At 29.7% G+C, this 22,381-nt stretch overlaps 2 protein-coding genes across 4 annotated transcripts; both read left to right on the top strand.

Moving 5' to 3' along the window:
- Positions 1-6,559: 6,559 nt before the first annotated feature.
- LOC137830744 (BEL1-like homeodomain protein 1) lies at positions 6,560-11,842 on the top strand. 3 transcript variants are annotated; one of them, XM_068638254.2, is made up of 7 exons: positions 6,560-7,146; positions 7,403-7,512; positions 7,933-8,028; positions 8,410-9,163; positions 9,560-9,933; positions 10,027-10,087; positions 10,777-11,842. In XM_068638254.2, the coding sequence occupies exons 4-7, from the start codon at positions 8,447-8,449 to the stop codon at positions 11,572-11,574; spliced, it is 1,950 nt and encodes a 649-aa protein (XP_068494355.1). In that variant the 5' UTR covers positions 6,560-7,146; positions 7,403-7,512; positions 7,933-8,028; positions 8,410-8,446; the 3' UTR covers positions 11,575-11,842. The 3 variants fall into 3 exon arrangements, with proteins under 3 accessions (XP_068494355.1, XP_068494358.1, XP_090160469.1); XM_090304343.1 differs by having other exon boundaries at positions 6,968-7,146; positions 7,644-8,028; XM_068638257.2 differs by lacking the exon at positions 7,933-8,028 and having other exon boundaries at positions 6,945-7,146.
- A 6,081-nt stretch (positions 11,843-17,923) lies between these two features.
- LOC137830743 (E3 ubiquitin-protein ligase PUB24) lies at positions 17,924-20,156 on the top strand. Its single transcript, XM_068638253.2, has 2 exons — positions 17,924-18,702; positions 19,205-20,156. The coding sequence occupies exons 1-2, from the start codon at positions 18,193-18,195 to the stop codon at positions 19,910-19,912; spliced, it is 1,218 nt and encodes a 405-aa protein (XP_068494354.1). The 5' UTR covers positions 17,924-18,192; the 3' UTR covers positions 19,913-20,156.
- Positions 20,157-22,381: the final 2,225 nt, after the last annotated feature.

Below are 22,381 nucleotides of genomic sequence, written 5' to 3'. Positions count from 1 at the left end.
ATAATAAGGGTTACTGATCAATGAAGATTTCAGTAGTTTAATTTTTCATCGGCTTTAGTTAATTGAGTTTGAATTTGTGGGGGAAAATATGTATAATTTATTATTGACGACAACTATAAACACTACAAGAAAATTAGTAAATATTTATTTTTAAAATTTTTAAATAATTAGTCCATATGTTAATTAAATTAGATACTTAAAAAAATTATTAGTAAAAATAATTTCTATTATTTATAAAAATTTATAAATTAGTTTCTAAATTGATATTTAATTAAGTACTAAGATTTTAACTATTAAATATTTTAGACTTTAAAGTTAGTAGATAAAATCTTAGTATCTAATTAGATACCAATATAGAAACTAGTTTATAAATTTTATTGACAATAGAAACTAATTTAGATACCAATATTTGTTTTTTAATTTTTAAAATAATATCTAATTTAGTTAATATAGTAACTAATTATTTTTTATTTTTAAAATTAATTTGTTTAGTGATTTTATTGTAGTGAAAAGGGATTACAAGGAAAACGATAATCACTAAAAAAAATCATGAAATAGAAACTAATTTTTAGAGACCAAAATAATTAGTTGCAATAGTAACTGCAACCAAAGTTTTAACTACCAATTGTTTAGTTTTTAAATTTGATCTCTAAAACCTTGGTTGCTAATTAAATATCAATTTAGAAACTATTTAACAATAATAAAAACTAATTTAGAAATCAGTTTTTGTTTTAGTTTATAAAATGATCTCTAATTTAGTTACTATTGCAACTAATTATTTTGGTCTCTAAAAATTGGTTTCTATTTCATGAATGATTTTCTTGTAATGAATAAAGAGAATAAATGGAGAGAAATGGCCATGTACAATGAACTTTGACATGGCTATGGTTTGTATCTTGTAGTATAATATTCAAGTAACCATATCAAATCACAAGTTAAAGTTGGATAGCAGAAAAAGCAGTGAGTGAGGTAGGCATAAATTGGGGCAGAACAATACAAACTTTCTTTACAAGTACATGATACACATTACAAAGATACGTAGCCACCTATCCCTCCTTTTCAAACCACTTTTATCTCAATCATTTCTCTTTGAGTGGACAAGAGTAACTGAAAAATGAGAAAAAAAATTCCTTCCCATTCAAAGTCTAAAATATAAACTATTAAAGTGAATAGTTATGGAGATTATCCCTTAATTATTTCCCCAAAACTTTAAATCAATACTTTCACGGCTAGATAGCAAGTACTGTGCAACAACATTATAGTGATACAATTAAACTCTAGTAAAGAAGGAGGAGGGAGAGGAGTAAAAGATAATGTGACACTTTTATATGAAAATGAAAATGGAGAGCAATGCATGAGCAAAGTGGGTTATGGTTAGAAATATTTATGGAAACCATAAGCAAATTAATAAGAGTGGAAAGAAGTTAATGAGGGTGTATGGTAGCATGATATTAAAAAGGTTTGTGGAATCAAGGACAAGGATTTGGTATGATAAAAATATTATCTGAAAGTTGGATAATTGATCAGAGTACCTGTTCTAAGTAGATAAATGCCCTAAGATATTTAATAACAATTGTATGTAAGAAAAAATATTAGACGTTGAGTTTGAGAGTTGGGTATGAAGGAGACAGTGATTCCAATAAGAATTACAACTATTGAATAATTTCTTATAAAAATTAGATAATAACAAACTTTCACAAAATGTCAGGGATACATGGAGATGGAGGTGGAAAGATGATCAACATGGGTGTTATAATGTAAAATCAACATATGACTGTTAATACAAATAATAGGGGGGAATTATGGATTTTTTTTTGTGATGTGTAAGGTGAATTTTTTTTTTCTTTTTTTTATCAACAATAAAAATAAATAAATGTGAACTACTTTAAGGATGATCTAATCCATCCAGAGGGTCGAGACACCAATCAGAAAAAAAGAAATACGCAAAGTGTGGCTTGGACATAACCCATGACCAAACATTTACTTGAACCAAGGCATAATCTCGTCTTCACTAATAAAGAAGTTCCATGAATCAATCATCCATATTTTCTTTGTATTGTAGCATTTTCCACTTGCATATCAAACTAATACAAAATATAATAATAATAATAATAATAATAATAATAATAATAATAATAATAATAATAATAATAATAATAATAATAATGTAAAGCTTAAAAAATATCCCCTGTCACTTATGAATGATAACCATAGAAAAATTGTTATCACTTAGGGATGTCAATTCGCATTAATCAATTTTTTAATAAAAAAATGAGTTGGTTTAAACAAATTTTCTATAAACATTTCTAAGAGGAAAAAAATGTTTATTTATAAGAAAAATTTAGCTTATGTATAAACAAAATTGTGAAAGATATTTAGTATAGGCTAATTTTCTTGAAAAAAACCCATTTTTATTTTTTAAAAGTAATTATAGAAAAAAAGTATGTTATGAAATTGAAGCATATTTTTGCCATATAATGAAAGATGAAATCTTGTGATGGATGCAAGATGTACTTTTTTTTTCCATAGACATATAAATGAATAGAATGATGTGTCTTTTAGTGCAGTTACGTGGTGATGTTGGCACATTAATGTGTGGGTAAGTAGTAGGAGAAGGTTATATTCTTCACATGTGGGTGTGAAAGAAGGGCTTTGGTGGAGGTATGTAGAAGTGGGGTTATAGGTTGGTACAAAGTGGCCCCAGAAATTTTTGTGGCAAAATTAGGGTTCTTTTGTACGCATTTTGGTCTTTACTCCTTCAGCTGAGTCTCCAAGTCATTACCATAACCCAATAATATTACTTACGTCTTCTAATGGCTATTCCCTTCCACCAAAGACAATCCCAAAGTAAACATCACCAAACAACCTCAAATACTCTCTTCTTTTCTACCTACACAAAAATGGGTCCCCCCTTTAAAACAACAATACTCTTGTGCCCAACAAATTTCAGCCACACTTTAATCTCTACCTTCATTTATTAATACATAAAAATACGTTCCGGTATCTTACTATATCGCTTAAAAATCGAAAATAATAATAGTTTATATATTTTTTCCTTCTTCAACTTATCGAAATATCTTTTAAAAATAAAATCGTAATGAAACACCAACTTTCAAAATAACAATATCTCAATTAAAGAGAATTCACTTTTTTTATCTCTTAGACCTGGAATGACAGTTTACAGTCATTCTTTCAACCACCAAGATATTTTTTTTATGAAACACATTTTTCAAAAATAAAATAGAGAGAAACATTTCAAAATATTTCAACCTCATATATACAAAGATAATATATTTTATACACAAATAAATACCTTAAAGATTAGTACATTCGATCTACAACAAAAACCTAACTCGGATTATGACACATTAGAGAAAAAGAAAGTATAACAGGTATTCATGCATATTTATTGTGCACACATTTCAGTCCAATAGAAAGACTGTAGAGGAAAAAAAGGTTGGAAAACACAAATTTTAAGTTCAACTTTCAGCGCCATTTGTTTTAGTGTTTCTCAAAATGAAAAAAAAAAGAAGTCTTGGCCATACCCATGTTCAAAACAAATAGCATCACTGTTCCAACCTTTTTCATAGAATTTGACAATATTGTGTATTGTCCCCTTTATGTGAAATAAACATTTATGTTTGAATAAAACACTCTTTCTATTGACCTATTTATTATTTCTTTTATGGTGATGCAACTGTCTAGATCTTGGTTTTGATGATTGGTACATATGAGTTATGTTTGCACTATTTACACATATCGGTTTCATTTCACCTTTGGTATCTTTTCGACACATTCTAACTACATTGAATTTTTTATGCAGGAAATCGCAGTCCTTTTTTTTTATCTGTGTTCTCTTCTTTTCAGGTCATTTTCTCCAGGGAAGAAATTGGTGTAAGAAAAGAACAGGACAAAACCATCTCATGATAACAATGTTGAAATTGATGGAGAATACACAAAAGGGACCATGTCCTAGAAAAAACTAAAAAAATCCTTAGTTTAACATTTTTTATTGTATGAGATTATGATGTGATGCGTAACACATATATTTATGTGGTTACTTCAACAGAATCGAAATCCATAAAGGGGACAACAATAGGATTTGTACATGTTTTGCGATGAGTTGTGCCTGATATAGGTTAAATATTCAATGACCTGATTATGACGCAAATTAGAAGATTTTTCAATCTAGGGGTTAATTAGTTGTTTAATTATAATATTATGTGGTAGTTCTTCATTGTTTTTTTTTCTCTAGGGAATATCATATCATATCCAAAGCATTTTGAATTCCGTGTCACTATCATCATCATGATAACCTCCACCTTAGTCTATTCTTGGATTCTATAATGGCTTTACTTTTCTAAATCATACACTAAGGGACATGCATCCAATTATACAGCATAAGTGATTGCTTAATCCAAAGGGAGGAATTTGAACCTTCCAAGTTTCCTTTTGCATTAATTCTCACTTTGAAAAAAAAATCTTGCACTTGTGTGTACACGCCCACAAATCTTGCTGAATTTCAACTATTACATTATTAAAAAATCTTCATTTTTTTTGTTTAATGGAGGACTTTTAAAAAAAAAAAATTCAAGGCTTCATGAGATATTAATGTGAGATTAAAGTGTGAAGCTGAAAAAAAAGAGCATTTAAATGGTAAAGGAGATGCTTTCCATTAGAGTGAGGGTTGTGATATATACCTAACCATTGGAACTTTAAGAGATTTTTGTTTTATTTTATTGTTGTTTTCTAAAACCCTCCTATTTTTATTTAGTGATCATTTTCAACAATTATTAGTTATTGTTGTTTATGTGTGTGTATATATATTTACACATTAGTTGTAATGTATAAATGAAAAACAGTTAAATATAGAAAAAAATTTATTACATATTCTTTAAGAATAACTTTAGTCCACATTTAGAAAAAATGAGAGTATATGAGACATTAGTTATGCTATTCTTCATATTATGGCTAATATCAAAAGCTTTTAAAGTGGAATAATATATTCCAGAAATTACAAAACCAGTCAACTTCATTCATTCAGTCTTCCACAAGGATAAAATAAACCTACTTTTTTGTATAAGGAAGAAGAAAAAGAAAAGAAAAGGATAGCACATGCATCATGATGCATATATATCTCTTGCTCTAATCTACAGAAGAAAGATTCTTATCATATGCATTCTGTACATTCAAGTACACCTTGAAAACTATATATGCTTCTGACATGTGAATATTCATTATTTCTTAAGTAACAGGACATTCATACCCTATTGTTCTGGTTGTAACATGTGTCCTAGGAAGATCCAACATGCTACATAAAATGTCCATTATCAAAACTAACCTGTTTCTTTAATTCCCAGTTGAGTGAGAACAAAAAGTTGTAACTAGGTTTTATGAAAGAATCCAACACAAAGTATATGAAAATGTAAAATAAATAATGAGTAAATTAATATTATATATATTGACATTGATCTCTAAGAGAATGACATCTTGATTACAAAAAGGCCATTCACAGAACCATCTCAGTATAGCATATTAATAGCACCTACCACTGCTCTCTTTTTTTTTCTTTTGGTGATGAATATCAATATCATATGGTACATAATATAATAAACCACATGAATGAATGTCCCAAACTTCTAAAAATTTTAGTCCTATTAACATCACTGGCCTTAGATCTGTCACTGCTCATTTGCACAATCAGGGTTACTGATAGAGATTGAGAACTTTTTTGGGATGTGGAAAATAATAGTTGTTGCTGTCTTTGGTGGATTTATTTAATTAATATGCTTATGTAAATAATGGGATTACCTCACTCACACTTGAAAAGGTTATTAATTACTAATTATTTATCTCCAATTCTAGTCAATATAATTTATGAGAAGAAGTATATATGGTTGAAGTAATTCTGTGGTTATCTTTTTTTATATTCTTTGGGAGTCATCAAAGATTATTGGGAAAAGTATGGCAAATTTTGAAATAAGGGGCTTTCTTCTTTTTTTTCTCTCCTTTTTTAAAGCTGAGGAACCCTGTGTCAGAGAATAAAAAATACATAAATTATTAAGTTTAAATTAAATTTTGTTGATAATGTAAACTTACTTACCTGGGATGAATTTTGTTGATCATAATCAATCACCAGCAAAATTGGAAGATATTCCACAAAAACAATGTAATAAAAAAAACAGTGATGCTAAATTTGAATCATAAACTTTTGTTTTCCAAAAAAAAAAGTTGAGAACGACATATCCACTGATGAATTTAGACAGTTTTTCAAAGAAGATTAATTCAAAATATTCCTAACAATTACATAAAAATATGATATTTTTTTACACCAGTTGTTCTCTTGAGACCTGTTGATGAGGCGTGATATAGGTCGTTTGATGCATGAAAAGCCAAAGTGGGACCAATCACTGAGGGTCATGATTCTTTCACACATCATGCATGCACTCAATTTGGCCCCATTACTTTTCCTTTTTTCTCCTTCTTCAGGTTACTCTTCTATAATCTTCTTTCTGAATTTACAAATTCATACAAATATTGGTAAAAGTTTGAAGGTACTATTCATTTGCAGTGTATTTGCTTAGAATATTTCTGAAAGAAAAGCTTGGACAAATACATATATGTTTTCAGCTTTTAAAGCATTAAAGTAGGTGTTATGGTGGTTGGTTTTGTGTTCCTTGGCAATTTAATTGCTTTATCTTCAAACTCAGTCATCCAACCACAAAAAATGCACACATAAGTTGAAAAGAAAAAAACAGAGAAATTGTGAAAACGACAACAAGATATTTAATGGAGAAATAAGCAATTGGATCCATCCACCAGCTTGTTGTCCATCATCATCTTCTTCCTTTTCTTTTTTTCTAATTATTATTTTATTATTACTATTAAACAATTAATTAATTAATTAAGCTTTGTAGAAGAAGACGTTTCCTCGTTTTTCAGCTGGTGGTGACTTTTTGCAACCCTTGTTTACATTATTCATTATATACAAATATTTTATTTCTTATCCCAACCCAAACATGTTTCTTTCTCTCTCTCTCTCTCTACCTTCAAAAGTTCCTTAGCTTCTCATCAAGGGCTGCATTAGGTGATTTGAAAAGAGAGGGTCAAATCGATAGAACTTCCCCTGTTTTGATCTGTTCGCAGGTACTTCTCCCGATAAAAGGCCACACTGAGATAAAGAGAAACTAACATGTTTCACTTCACTGTTTTCCTTTAATAATGACAATAACCTTTGCTGCCCAGAATTAATTTCAATTTCAAAAATTAAAAAAGAATGTATTTTTCAGAAAAGATGTGAATAAATGAGTGGATAATGAGATGAATAAAGATGGGTATCTTTTCCCCCCAAGTCTTTTTAACCCCATCTCTCTTCTTTAACTCCTTTTTATTCCACTTTCAGCTGGGGTAGAAGTGCAGGTGATTTGAGTCTGACACCGAGCTTTTCCTCTTGCAACTGAAGGGACTCAAACAATCCAAAGAAGCATAGATCACACACACATATTGTCACAGGTTGGTAATTTTATGCATATATCTGCTAATGATGTTTACTACTGTGTTTGCTTTGGTGGCTGAGAATATGTATGTGTCTGTGTCTCTTTCTCTCTGCTCATTATAATTCAAAGTTCTTCTTTTCTTTGCAGTAGTAGTTGTAGTGCAGAAACGATCATGAACCACGTGCACACATAGTCTCATTAATTTCTTTATACAAATAATCAAATCTATCTCTTACCCTTTTCTCTCTCAGTCTCTCTCTTACCAAATCTCTTATCTTTCCAAGTTTTTTCACCACTTTCATTCTCAAGTTCTCGACCATGCTATAAAAAGAGTATGCACATAGCCAAAAACCAGTTTCGTCTATACCTTAAATATCGAGTGTGTTAAGTTTTCTGCGTAATTCATCATTTCTCTATGTCTTCTTCGCTTTCTCAGGATCTTAGAAGGCTACAAAATTAGCTCAGTTACCAATAATTGTTTGATGGGTTGATCCAAAATTCACACTCCAAACCAGATTCGCATCACTGAAAGGTACAGCTAACTCAAGTCTTGAATGTTAACTTTCGTATGTGGGGAAGAGTACTATAATACTATTACAAGGTTTTGAATTCTGGCCATCGTTATCATGATTTTTTGATGTTGCGAAAAATTACAGATAAAAATTGTTGATACAATTGTGATTACGGTTATGATATAGTTACCAGGAGTTAAATACAGTCAAAATCGCAATCACATACTCTATTAATCAAAATCTTAGTTATTTTTGTTTTCTTCTGTGTTGTGATGCGTTCTTGTGGGATCATTATCTTAGCTATTTTTGTGTGCTTGACGTTGTGTTGTGATGTGTTCTTATGGGATTATTATTATTATGGAGTGAAGTTTTTATCTTTATCTTTCTTTTCTGTTTTTCAGTCTGAACAAGTAACAAAGCAGAAGAAAGTTTCCTCCAATGGCGACATATTTTCAAAGTAACCCCAAAATTCAGTCAGGTGCTGACGGCCTTCAAACTCTCGTACTAATGAACTCTGACTATGTCCAATACTCCGACGCGCCGCCGCCACACCACGGCGGAAACCACCTGTTTCTCAACTCCGCCGCCACCGTTGCCAACAACACCTCCCTGCTGAACCTCCCCCATGCGCCGTCCCCTCACACTCAGCAATTCGTCGGCGTGCCGCTCTCCGCCACAGCCCAGGAGCCGCCGCCGCCCATGCCCCACGACGTCTCCGCCCTGCATGGCTTCCTGCCGCGCATGCAGTACAACCTTTGGAACACAATTGACCCCAGCACGGCGGCGCGTGAGGTCCCACGCGCCTCTCAGGGACTGTCGCTCAGCCTGCACGGCGAGGAGGTGCTCCCATCGTCGTCCTCCGCTTCCGGGGCCTCCAACGGCGGCGGTGTGGTGGGGATTCAGAGTGTGCTCTTGAGTTCCAAGTACTTGAAGGCCACGCAAGAACTTCTGGACGAGGTTGTGAATGTTAACAGCGGAATTAAGATTGAACAAGCGAAGAAGAGCTTCGAGAAAACTAAGGTGGTTGGAGAATCATCAACCGCCGCCAGTGGTGACGGCGGAGAGGGAAGTGGGAAACGTAGCTCTGAATTGTCAACTACAGAGAGACAAGAAATTCAGATGAAGAAAGCAAAGCTGATCAACATGCTTGATGAGGTAATCTTTTTTATTTCTTCTGTATTTGATCGATGACTGCATAAATAAATCCACCAAATTTAGATGTCTTTTTGGATAATAAACTTTCCTTGATTCTATCAAACCATCATCTTAGTCTTCTCTTCAATAAATTTGTCACATATTTAATTAATCAGTGCATCAATAATATGAAGTGAATCGTTTAGTTATAAAAATTTCAATGGTGATTTCATACACGATACTCAAAGTCTTCAATACTAGATTGATTCTAGTGGTTGAATGATGTTTGGAAAAAGGTTATTTATCATGTTTTTGTGTGATTGAACAAATTTTTTTTACATGAACAACACTATTGTATATACTTTTATGACATGGTTTTGTAGCACTGTTTTGTTGATTTGATTTATGGAATTGAAGGTGGAGCAAAGGTACAGGCAGTACCACAACCAGATGCAGATTGTGACATCCTCGTTTGAGCAAGTTGCAGGGATTGGTTCTGCGAGGACGTACACTGCACTTGCATTGCAAACAATTTCAAAGCAATTTCGATGTTTGAAGGATGCAATAACAGGTCAAATCAGAGCTGCAAATAGGAGTTTGGGAGAAGAGGATTGTTTTGGGACTAAAGTTGAAGGTTCTAGGCTGAAATATGTGGACCATCATCTACGCCAACAGAGAGCTATTCAACAGTTAGGAATGATCCATCACAATGCTTGGAGACCCCAGAGAGGATTGCCAGAGAGATCGGTTTCTGTCTTACGTGCTTGGCTCTTTGAACACTTTCTCCACCCGTAAGCACTTCCAAAATACCATCTTTCACACTTTTTATTTCTGCTTCCATCGTTCTCTTTGTGTTGAAACAAGTTGGGCTCAATTGGTTTCAGCTACCCCAAGGACTCCGACAAACACATGCTTGCAAAACAAACAGGGCTTACCAGGAGTCAGGTAACACCACTGCTACTTAACAACTCTTCAATTGTGTAAAAGAATGAATAAGATTCAATGAGTGTGTGTATATGAAGATTGATTGGAACCAACCATGAATAGCCATGAACTATGGAATAGTTTTTCCTTTTACTAAAGAAATTATAAAATCTCAATGATAGTCAATGAAGTTCGGACACTCCTTTTTCTTTTAAATGGTCTGTGTCGAACATATGTATCAGATACCGACACTCATATGTATCAGACACCGACACTCATAAGACACGTATCAATGAAGTGTCTAATTCAAAAAATATTTAGCACGCGTCTAACACAATTTAAAAAAAAAAGAAATATATTAATTTTCTAAAATTCAAATTTATTGTATAAATTTTTATTATGATTATAAAAATAAGGAATAAATCATTTTGAACCAATCATGAAAAAGATCTTTATGTTCAAACAAAAAACTAAAACATACTTAGTGCACATAAATTTTATTATCAATTTATATATTCATAAGTCTTCGTATCTTACATTTTAAAAATTATATGTATCTCCATGTCTTAGTATAGTATGAGTGTCTCTATTACTTACCTCATCATAAACATTAAAACATGAAGAATGTTAGCAAGTGATTCTCTCACCCTATGATGGTAAAAAGATTATTAGAATGTGGGTTTTGTGAACTGATATTGGAAATGGAACAGGTTTCAAATTGGTTCATAAATGCTCGAGTTCGGCTTTGGAAGCCAATGGTGGAGGAAATGTACTTGGAGGAGATGAAAGAACACGAACTAAACGGGTCTGAGGAGAAATCAAGCAAGAGTGGTGAAGATCCTGCGATGAAAAATTCAACTCCACGAGAGAAACATCCCACCTCTGAAATTGAATCAAAAAGTTTTAGTTCCAAACAAGATGTTTCTAAGAGTCAGAACAATTCAATGGCTTCAACTTCACCATCAACATCACCCATAGGGGGAAGAAATGTGAAGAATCAATTCAGTTTCATTGGGTCATCAACACAAGGAAGCCCCAAGAAAGCAAGGAACCATGAAATTCTACCCTCTCCAAATCGTGCTTCTTCAATGAACATGGATGTTAAAATGAATGAGGGCAACAATGAACAACAAGTTTCAATGGATGAGAGACAGAGTAGGGATGGGTACTCTTTCATGGGGAGCCAAACAAACTTCACTAGTGGTTTTGGACAATACCCAATGGAGGAAATTGGTAGGTTTGATGCTGAGCAATTCACACCAAGGTTTTCAGGTAATGGTGTTTCCCTCACTCTTGGTCTTCCTCATTGTGACACTTTGTCAGGAACACATCAAACTTTTCTCCCTAACCAAAACATTCAGCTAGGAAGAGGGTTGGACATTGGTCAACCAAATCAATTTGGTGTCTTAAACAATTCCACTTCTCACTCTTCAGCAGCATATGAGAGCATGAACATGCAGAACCCAAAGAGGTTTGCAGCACAATTGGTACTAGACTTTGTGGCCTAAACAAGAGATTTGAAGGGGAGAATCTTAGTGTAAAGAAAGAAGGAATTTTACTCTAGTATAGGTTTATACCTTGCATAGAAGAGCCATTTGAGTTCTTAGATAGCTTGGTGATTTTAAAATATATTGTTACTTGAGGTTGTATATTAATTTTGTAACTTTTCAAAATGGGATACATGGGTTGGTGTCATCAAATTTCAATTGGTAAAGATAATATATATATATATATATATATATATATATATATATATATATCTTTGATTTGAGAGTATATGTACCTTCCTTTTTTTAGATTCTCAACAAACTTTTCTTTGGGTGCTTTCATAAATCAAACAAAATGCAAAGTTACAAGTGCATGTAAACTTATAAGTACCCCTTCTTTTATATCAAATTTCCCACTTATCATTCTCATATCTCTATTTATCTTCTTTGTCATATTATATATATTATTTCTATTATTACTTTTTCTCTTATGTGACTTTCATCTTCTATTTCTCTCTTTCTATCAATTTATGTATGTTAATACATAGGTGATAAAAAGTGATAAATGCAACAGAAGATATAATATCATAAAAAGAGAAAAAACATATATGAGAGAATAAAACGTTGATATATATTAAACTATTATGAAATATATTAATGGGAGTGGCAGAAGAAATGGTGAATATACAGGAAAAAAAATCTCACAACAAATCACATTGTTCTTAAATTATGTAATAATCACATTTTGCTATAGCTAATGATAAATAAATCGACAATAATATTAAATTATTGCCTAAAGAAAGAAGAAATTGATTAATTTTTTTGTATACTATTCATTTTACAATTTTTTTTTATCTGTAACATATAAAAAAAATTAAACCCTTGAAACTTACAAAAAGAATTATTAATTTTTTAAACTGTGTATAACATTTACTAATTCAAATTCAGTATAATAATATGATACCAAATATAAGTCCATTCAATGTAATTGGAGTTTTAAATTGTTTTATATAGTGCTAACAATTTTTTTGCGCACATGATAAATTCTATGATCCACAAAATAGCCTAATAGAAATAACATTAAAATAAATTAATTAAGTGCCTTCTTTTATATTATATTATATATATATATATATATATATATATATATATATATATATAGTTGCTAAGCTTGTATGGGCTTTTCTCAGTGTACGTGTTATGGGAAGTTAGTGGGCCAGAATTGGAACACTTAAAGATAAAAAAAAAGACAATTCTCTTTGCACCTCCATACTCTTTATAATTCCAACAATACATTTGTGAGTATTGTGCCTTCTTCTTCATTCTTAGGTTGTGCATGTCGTTTATGGTAGCTGGTGATCAACGTTGGTAGTTGAAGTAAGTTTTGTGATATTTTTACTAGTAATAATTTTTCATTCACATATTTTTTTTTTAATATGATTGTACCGTAACACCCCTTAATTTAAAAATATATTTTAGATTAAACAATCTAAAATATATTTATGAAAAATACACTTTAAAATTACATTTTGAGTTATACATTTCTGAGAAAAAGTTTGAGCTATGAAGTGTCAACTCAACTAAAGTGTGTGGCAAAGAGTGAAGAAGGTGGACTTGGATTTGGACTGAATAATGTGAAGAGTGATTTATTCAAACACCTTTCGGGCCACACACGCTTCTTTTTCTATACATGAATCAACTAATTAATCCATTCACCACGCCATTTCTACTTTCTTATTACTCAATTCTCAAGTCTCATAAGCTTTATTATCACATCTAACTATACTTGGCGAAGATTAGAAAGCACATTAATTACACACAATAGATTATGAATTATTTTGTCCATATTTATATATAATCACCAATATTAAAGGAAGAATAATTTTTTATTTATTTAATTTAACATAATATTTCAAGAATAATAATGTCATTGTATTGAAAAAAAATCAACCATAATATTCTTTCTATCATTCAAACAAATCATAAATTAAAATATAAATAAATATTAGAGACATTAATAATTTTATTAAACTTATAACATTATATTAAATTTTTATATTTAAGTATTGTAAGTAATATCAATTAGTTATAAATATTTATTAAAAAAACTAATTATATAAATAAGTATATTTAAATATATCTAATTACAATATTTTTATAATTAAATTTTAAAATGATTATAGTATAAAATGTATATCCTTTTCAAAATAAAGTAAGATTTTTTTTAAAAATAATTTTGTTTAGAGTGTGAATCTATCTATTAGGAAGATTTTCGTAATGATATTGTCCTAAGTGTTGAAATAATTATTAAATATCAGGCTTTACAGTAATCACTAATATAAAAAAAAAATATTAATTATATATTACTGAAAATGAGACATTAAAAAAATAATTAGTGATTCTCTAAGAAAAAATTAAATGTACTGATTATTTAATTAATCTAAACAATTAATTTGAAATAAAAGATTAAGATTAAGACTAAGTAATTAATAGTTTTCTTATAGTAAGTGAATCCTACTGTAATTTTTTTATTATTTTGTGTAATTTGAGATTGTACACTGAGTTTAATGTTGCAAGAAGGACTAAATTTTCAACAAAAATTGTATGACTATTGGAAAAGACCAGATCATGAATCCCATAGAAAAACACGCAAACTTTTTCAAAAACAAAGTGTATTGGAATTTTTGTTCTTTGACACTGCCTTCTTATATTTTTGACAATTTTTTTCATAATAAAATATTTCAGTATAATAATAAAAATAAATATAAATAGAATATTGTAATAAAATAATAATTTATGAAGTTGTAAGTAAGTAATGAGAGTGTTAATGTATGATTAATCAACTTTATTTCATGAGTTAAAGCCTAATACTATATGTAAAATAATTATGCCTTTCTGCACTAAAATATGTGCTAAGTAAAAGCATAATATAGTGATTATAGCACCTTAGATTTTACTCATTAAGTGTCATACTTTTAAATATTTTTATATTTATTTAATTATTACTTTCATAATTTAATATGACAGTAGCTATATTCCCGTGTTATTTATATTTTGACCATTTATTTAATTTGTAAAATAAAACATCCTATAAATATTTCATTAAAATTAAAAAATTATTATATATTTTTTAATTTAAAAAAAAACTTTTACGATACTAAAAAAATAACAAAGAAAACATAAAACTCGAGTTTGACTTAATTTTTTTTTATGGAAGACCAATTTATTTAATTTAAACAATGCGTAAAAGTATAATTTATCTTTTTGAAGTCAAACATGCACAAAGACTTTACTATTTCAATTAAGACACAAGACTAGTATATCATTACAATATCAAATATTTTGGTGATAAAAAAAATTATAGAAAACATTACCACAACAGTCCTATTATTTTTAAATAAAAACTTCTATATTAAGTATCACTGTACAATTTCACAACTGTACTAAAATCTCAAGTAACAACAATAATTTGTTATCGGATAAAAATAAATAAATAATATATATATATATATATATATAAATATATATGAGAAGTAGATCAAAATTCATATGTTAACAAAAATCATACACCTATACTTATTTATAAAGAATTTTAAGAACATGCTAGATGATATTATATCAATGAAAAGATTTTTTATAAATAAATCATAAAATCACCAACACAACAGTTTTATTCTTATTATTATTATTATTAAAATAAGTTGACTTAGGGTTTAGGGTTGAAAAAGTCTATTGAATTATTGAAAGTTTACTTTTTGTCTGACTAACCATACACTACAAGAAATCATGAAATAGAAACCAATTTTTAGAGACCGAAATAATTAGTTACAATAGAAGCTAAAATAGAGACCATTTTAGAAACTAAAAAAAAATGGTTTCTAAATTAGTTTTCTATTATTGTTAAATAGTTTTTAAATTGGTATCTAATTAGCAACTAAAGTTTTAACTACCAATTATTTAGTTTCTAAATTTGATAGCAAAAACCTTGGTTGCTAATTAGATGCCAATTTAGAAACTATTTAACAATAATAGAAAATAATAGAAACTAATTTAGAAACCAAATTTCTTTTTAGTTTCTAAAATGATCTCTAATTTAGTTACTATTGCAACTAATTATTTTGGTTTCTACAAATTGATTTCTATTTCATGAATACTTTTAAAAGGTATTAGGCTAGAAATAAAACTAAATTCATTTTTATATTTTATAGAGATAAAAACATTTTTTCTTCTAAAATCTATATATGCCGGTACAATTTCAAAAACCATTAATGTGATATATAACATATATATATATATAATTACTAAATATCAACTAATTTAATAATTTTCTTATACTAATATCAAGTTATTTATGGATTTTTTTTAATTATACAAATAATCTTCCATTTATTATTATTATCTCTTTATGAATCTTATGTTAAGGACAAGATTTACATTATAAACATTTTTCTATACTATATTCTAAACTATGATATTAATATATAATTATATTTATATAAGGAAGAATCTCTTTTGTGTGAGGAAATTAAAAGCTATCTTACTATGAACATTTTTAAAAGAATCTAAACATCGAAGCACTTGTGGTATCAAGCTTTGGTTTAAAAAAAAATGAAAATATAATCAGAAATTAGGTTAGCTAAATGTGGAATGTGGAGGTCAACGCGAACACGAGGGTCATGAAGAATAAAGCACTTTTTTTACGTGTTTGAACGCGATTAATGCAAACTCCAAACGTTTACTTTGAGTCGTCTCAGTGACTGCAAAAGTTGATTCCTATCGTCTTAATTACTTAGCTACCTACGTCGATACACACACTTAACCTTCTTTACTTACTGTATACTTTCACTACTCTGTATAGAATAATATATATAATTAACCTAAAATATAGTAAGTAATACTGTCTATTTATGTTAATTATTCTAACCATTCAGACTAATAATATAGTATATTTTTTACAGGAGGTTTTGTTTTTTTAAAAGGATTGAAACATCCTTAAAATATCTCACTTATATTTAATTTATTTTTTATTAATAAAAAAAATAGAAGAAAAACTTTTACACAATTACAATGAATCCTACAAAAAAGCAAACCAAGAAAGATTGGAAAATATTATTGATATAATTTGTATATAATTATTATTGTTATAGTATGGAAAACTATAATGTTTGATAATTTATTATTTTTTACCTGATAACAGTATTTCGTTACTTTGCTTATTTTTTTTTCTTGAAAACGACTATGTATATTTTTTAATCTAACTTTATAAAATTTTCAGAGACAGACTTGTTTCTTGTACGTTAGCTAGGTGGGAAGGCTAGGTGGAGAAATGTGTGTAAGAGGATTTCATTTCATTTTTAGCTTTTTCTTTTTCAAGAGACGTTTGCAACAGCTAAGATTAATGTTAGGTGTTTGCAACCATTTTAAAGTGCTACTAAATTAATTTTGAAAAGTTGAATGGATTAAAATAATTCTAAACCAATACTAAATATAGGATTAAAATAAATAATTATAATAAATTAAAAAATATCTGAGATGAAAAAATAGATATTAAGATTGTATTTCGTATTAAATAATTAAACTACATTGTCGATCTATTCAATACAAAATATAATTTAAAGACAATAAATAAATAAGATTTTAAAGATGATTGACACCTATAATACAGTATGATGTGAAAGGAATATATGTTATAATTAATTGATTAGGTTAAAGAGAACATATAATAGCAGCAGAATCTCCTCCAGGCAAATAAAAAAAATAGAAAGAAAAGAGAAAGTATTAGTAACAGTTGTTGCAACTTGGCCATGTGAGGGCTCAGATTCAGATGTAGTAAGAATAAGTATCCCACTGATTTGGCTAATCATTGACTTCCATACCCAAATCGTTAGAACCATTTCATTCCTTCCCTTTTGGGCACATACTATATAGCACATAACCTCAAAATAACAACATCAAATTAAGTTTTTTTCCTTTACCACAACTTACATTTTAAAATGTTCCAGACAAGACAATAGTATTAACGAAAATTCTCACTTAAAACATTCCATGTAGTTAAGGATAAGTATACCTTTTATTAATGTAGATTAGATGATTATTTATGGAGAGTGTAATTGAATGATAAAACTAATTAATTATATTATAATATTACATTAGATATACAGATCGAAAAACTATCCACAAATTACCAACCATCTAACCAAGTCACGACCTTAAAGAAAAATTAGTTTAACAAAAATGAAGTTTAGATTTCACAAATTCCAATTAAAGTAAATAATAATAATAATAATAATAATAATAATAATAATAATGTCTTACATTTGAATAGTAAGCACCCACAACTAATTCCCCTTGCTTTAATTAATTTTGGCTCCCATTCTTCGCCACTTTTTCTTGCTTTGACCACCGAAACTCTTAGAATGAAGACATTAAAACTTTGCCATAAATATTTATATGTCGCATATGGACCCTTGACTTAAGACCAGCACAACAAGCTCTACAATATTATTCAACACATAAAACTAAGCCGAATTCTCTTACCTTTTGCTAACACCTTCTTCTTCTAGTTCTCCTTTCACACACTCTCTCCTTCTCCCTTCACAATAAACACACCATTTTCTGTTCTTGTGTTTTTGTTTTGACATGGAGGAAATTGAAGTGCCTCAATACTTCATTTGCCCCATATCCCTCCAAATCATGAGGGACCCCGTTACGGCCATAACGGGCATAACTTACGATCGAGAGAGCATTGAACAATGGCTATTCGATAACAAGAACAGCACATGCCCCGTGTCCAAACAACTCCTCCCGAGAGACTCTGACCTAACCCCTAACCACACCCTTAGACGCTTGATCCAAGCCTGGTGCACCCAAAACGCTGCACTTGGCATCGTTCGCATTCCAACTCCCAAACCCCCTCTCCACAAAATCCAAGTCCTTAAACTCCTCAAAGACCTCCACAACCACAAAAGCCTCGTGCAGTTGGAGCTTCTTGCTGCGGAGAACGAGAGGAACAAAAAGTGCTTGCTTGAGGCTGGGGTTCCACGGGCAATGATCATCTTCATCATCAACTGCTATAGAAAAGCTCAAATCCAAAAGGGTCTCCATGAAGCTCTTAGCATATTGCAGTTTGTCAAGATCCCCAAGAACGAAGTGAGTCTCACTAGTTAGTCACTGAATTTAACAATGAAACTTAATTGCCCTTTTCTTTTTCTTTCTAATATACCATTTGAAAGATATATAGTATTATAGTTGCTGTTTTATATTTTTTTTTATCAGCAAATATATAAATATATATATATAACTTTAAGAGTGATCAGATTCATATAAATAAACACCATCGTTTTACCGACCACTCAAAACCTTAAATCTAAACCAAACATTCAATTAAGCAAGAAAAAATCTTATAATAGTACAACACTCCACCTTAATAAAATCTTGTCCCTATGCTGTTTTCTAGTTAATATAGACATCGTCATCATTATACAATAATATCAACAAAACAAAAAGGTTATTTTCCTTATATTTTGTATTCTTAATAGTGTGGAAGAAGCTAGACAACACAGCCAAAATAGTAGTCTCAAACAGCTTTTGAAAACCTTGTAAAAAATGACATATGAACTGTTTTGTTACGATTCTAGTTTTTATCTTGTAGTGGCCGCAGCTTGTGAAGGACCACGACCAAACATTGGATTCTTTAACATGGATTCTGTGCCACGAGGAAATGGAAAACTCCATTGCTGTGAAATCCCACGTGGTTCTGCTTCTAAAGAAGATCATCAACAAGGGCGACACGTGTCACGTTCTGGAGAGACTGAAACCCGAATTCTTCGAAGCAATGGTGAAGATTCTGAGACACGGGGTGACCCAACAAGGAACGAGTGCAGCACTTCACGTTCTGTTAAGCGCTTCTTCTTCGACGCGAAACAGGATCATGATGGTGGAAGCGGGCGTGGTTCACGAAGTGGTGGAGATCGAACTGGGAGCGCCGGAGAAGAGAGTGACGGAACTGACGCTGGCTATATTGTTCCACCTGTGTTGTTGCGCCAACGGGAGAGCCAAGTTTTTGAGCCATGAAGGGGCGATCGCGGTGGTGACGGAGAGGATACTGAAGGTGTCGGCGGCGGTGGACGATAGGGCGGTGTTTGTTTTGGCGATGGTGGCGAAGTTTTCGGGGACGAAGGTGGTTTTGCAGGAGATGTTGAAGATGGGAAGCATGGCGAAGCTTTGCATGGTGGTTCAGGCTGATAGGGCAAAGTATTTGAAGGACAAAGCCATGGAAGTTCTCAAGGAACACTCTGAGGTCTGGACTGACTCGCTTTGCTTTCCTCATTCGTCGTTTCGCGCCTACGTCCGCTACTGAAACGACACGCCATTTGTGACATCTTCGTTACTTGGATGGTTCTGTCACTATATACCATGCTTTTGTTCTAAAACATGTAACCTTCCAAATAAATTAGGTTAAATATATATTTTTGGTAAATGTATTATATAAAATTTATTTTTTTCCTAATTCAAACTTTCAACTTTTTTATTAAGACAATTATTGAAGTTTATAAGTAATAAATAAATTTTCAGTGTTGATGAATCAACTGGAAATTTGTGTTTATACAGGTATTGAGGAGATTACTACAGGTATTTGAGGAGATTTAAAGTTTGAATTAGAAATTAAAATTAGTTTTCACTTAAAAGTACGCAGTGACAAAAAAATATTTAATCCAAATGATATTAAGTGTTTAATATATATGTTAGGAGAAATAGAAATAGAAATAGAAAAATAACAAGAAAAAAAGTTTAATGAATTTTTTAATAGGATATAATAAGTTTATTCATACGTTATAACTAAAACTTACATGAGAGAATTTTATAAATTAATTTGTACATCAACTAATTACATTTTATATAAAAATGTTTATTTATTTTCATTTGTATTTACATTTTACTTCTCTTTATCTCTACATTTGTATGACATTATATTATCTATTATATTATAGTTTTTTTTACCGATACTTTTTTTTTCTCGTATTTTAATTTATACAATTAAATTATTTGTACGTATTTGATAATGAGTCAATTGTCTCACATTCTTATATAATGATTCTTCAATATACTTTTTTTATCATCAAATGATTCTTCAATATAAACAGTAATGAATGATGTTTAATGTTCTAATAATAAATTAGATTATTTTTTTCTCCTCTGCTGAGTACTTTTTTTTGTCAGTCACAAAATCTAATCTTTATTTTTATCCTATATGTTTGCTACTACATGGAAGTAAAATATAGAGAATAGAACATCCAAGTTGAGCACAAAATTTAGTTCATACAAGTGAAGCATAAGGAGGAGAAGTTGAATACTTTTACAAATAAAAAATAAATATAATTACAATACTTAGAAATAAAATATATAATTAAACTACTACTTCAGTGTAGACTTTTACATCAATTATATTTCAAATTTTAAATCGATCCACGAACCAATTTAAATGTCACCTCTGTAAAAAGTATTTTCTACACCGATTGTAAAGCATAATCAATATAAAATATATTTTACATCAATAATTGTTATTTTAACTAATGCAGAATGTGGTATTTTTTTGTGTGTAAACTATTTTTAAAAAAATTCTCCACTAAATAGAGAACCACGTTGGAAACCTAGTATCCAAATGTATAAAAATGGTAACAACAATCAAAATCCTTATAGATATACAAAAAAAAAATCACTTTAAAATAATTAAAATAGTTTAGTTTATATCTCAAAGCATTAAACGCCTAAAATGAGGATTTACAAAAGTAGAAAAAGAAAACATTAAATAGTTTTAAATATTATATTATCCCAAATTGTCACGTTATTAGAGTCGTTAAGCCGATTTTAATGCGATGATTTTTTTAAAAATTTAAAATCATATTTATTATTTATTTTTCAATTCAGTAAATATTTTTATTAATATCAAATTAATGTTTATTTAACCCACACTAATAGAGTTTACTTATGTTAGATATAAAAGAGTTATTGAACGACTCTAATATGATATAAAAAGTATTTTCTAATACAAATAAAAAAAAATTAATTTATTTGTATTAGGATAAAATTAACGTGATTTAACCAACACTAATAGAATTAGTTAATATTAAATACTATTAGAGTCAGCTTAACCAATTTTATAGTGACATTAAATTTTTTAAATTTTTTTAAAATTACTGATTCTTCCATATTTTGTTACAAATCACATAGATTTAATATATGCTTAATTAATATAATACGCATAAAAAAAATAGCAATTTTTGAGTGTAAATATAAGAAAATATCAATTAATTATTCAATTTTTAAAAACAAAATAGCCGACAATATTACTTATATATATATATTAGAAATGAAGCAGAATCCAATGAATGAAGGAGTGAACAGAAAGTAAATGAAAAAGAAGAATACGAAGTGACAGCAACTAAAGCAGTTTCCCAGTATGAACTGTTTGTTGAAAATTAACTAGTCCTCAAAAACGAGCTAATAAATGGGACCATTCTTGTCAACCATGGACTCTGATTTTTTATTTTTATTTTTTCAGAATATAATAAATTAATAAAAATTATTGTGATACACACTACACTGCATGCATAAAATCCTTGGTGCCCTAGTAACAATTTTACCTTTGAAAAAAAAGGAAAATTCTTCATCACTTTCAGTGTAAGGAAGCTTTCAAGTTTCAACAATATGCATGTAGTTGTGGGTGTTCAAAGTTTCATGCCTATTTTGAAAGTTTTGACTTATATATATATATATATATATATATATTGAAATATTAGAAACAAATTTTAAAAGAAAATTAAAAAAA

The sequence above is a fragment of the Phaseolus vulgaris genome, chromosome 7, assembly GCF_051622355.1.
Source record: "Phaseolus vulgaris cultivar YP4 chromosome 7, ASM5162235v1, whole genome shotgun sequence".
NCBI lineage: Eukaryota > Viridiplantae > Streptophyta > Magnoliopsida > Fabales > Fabaceae > Phaseolus > Phaseolus vulgaris.
This window is presented reverse-complemented; position numbering and strand designations above follow the sequence as displayed.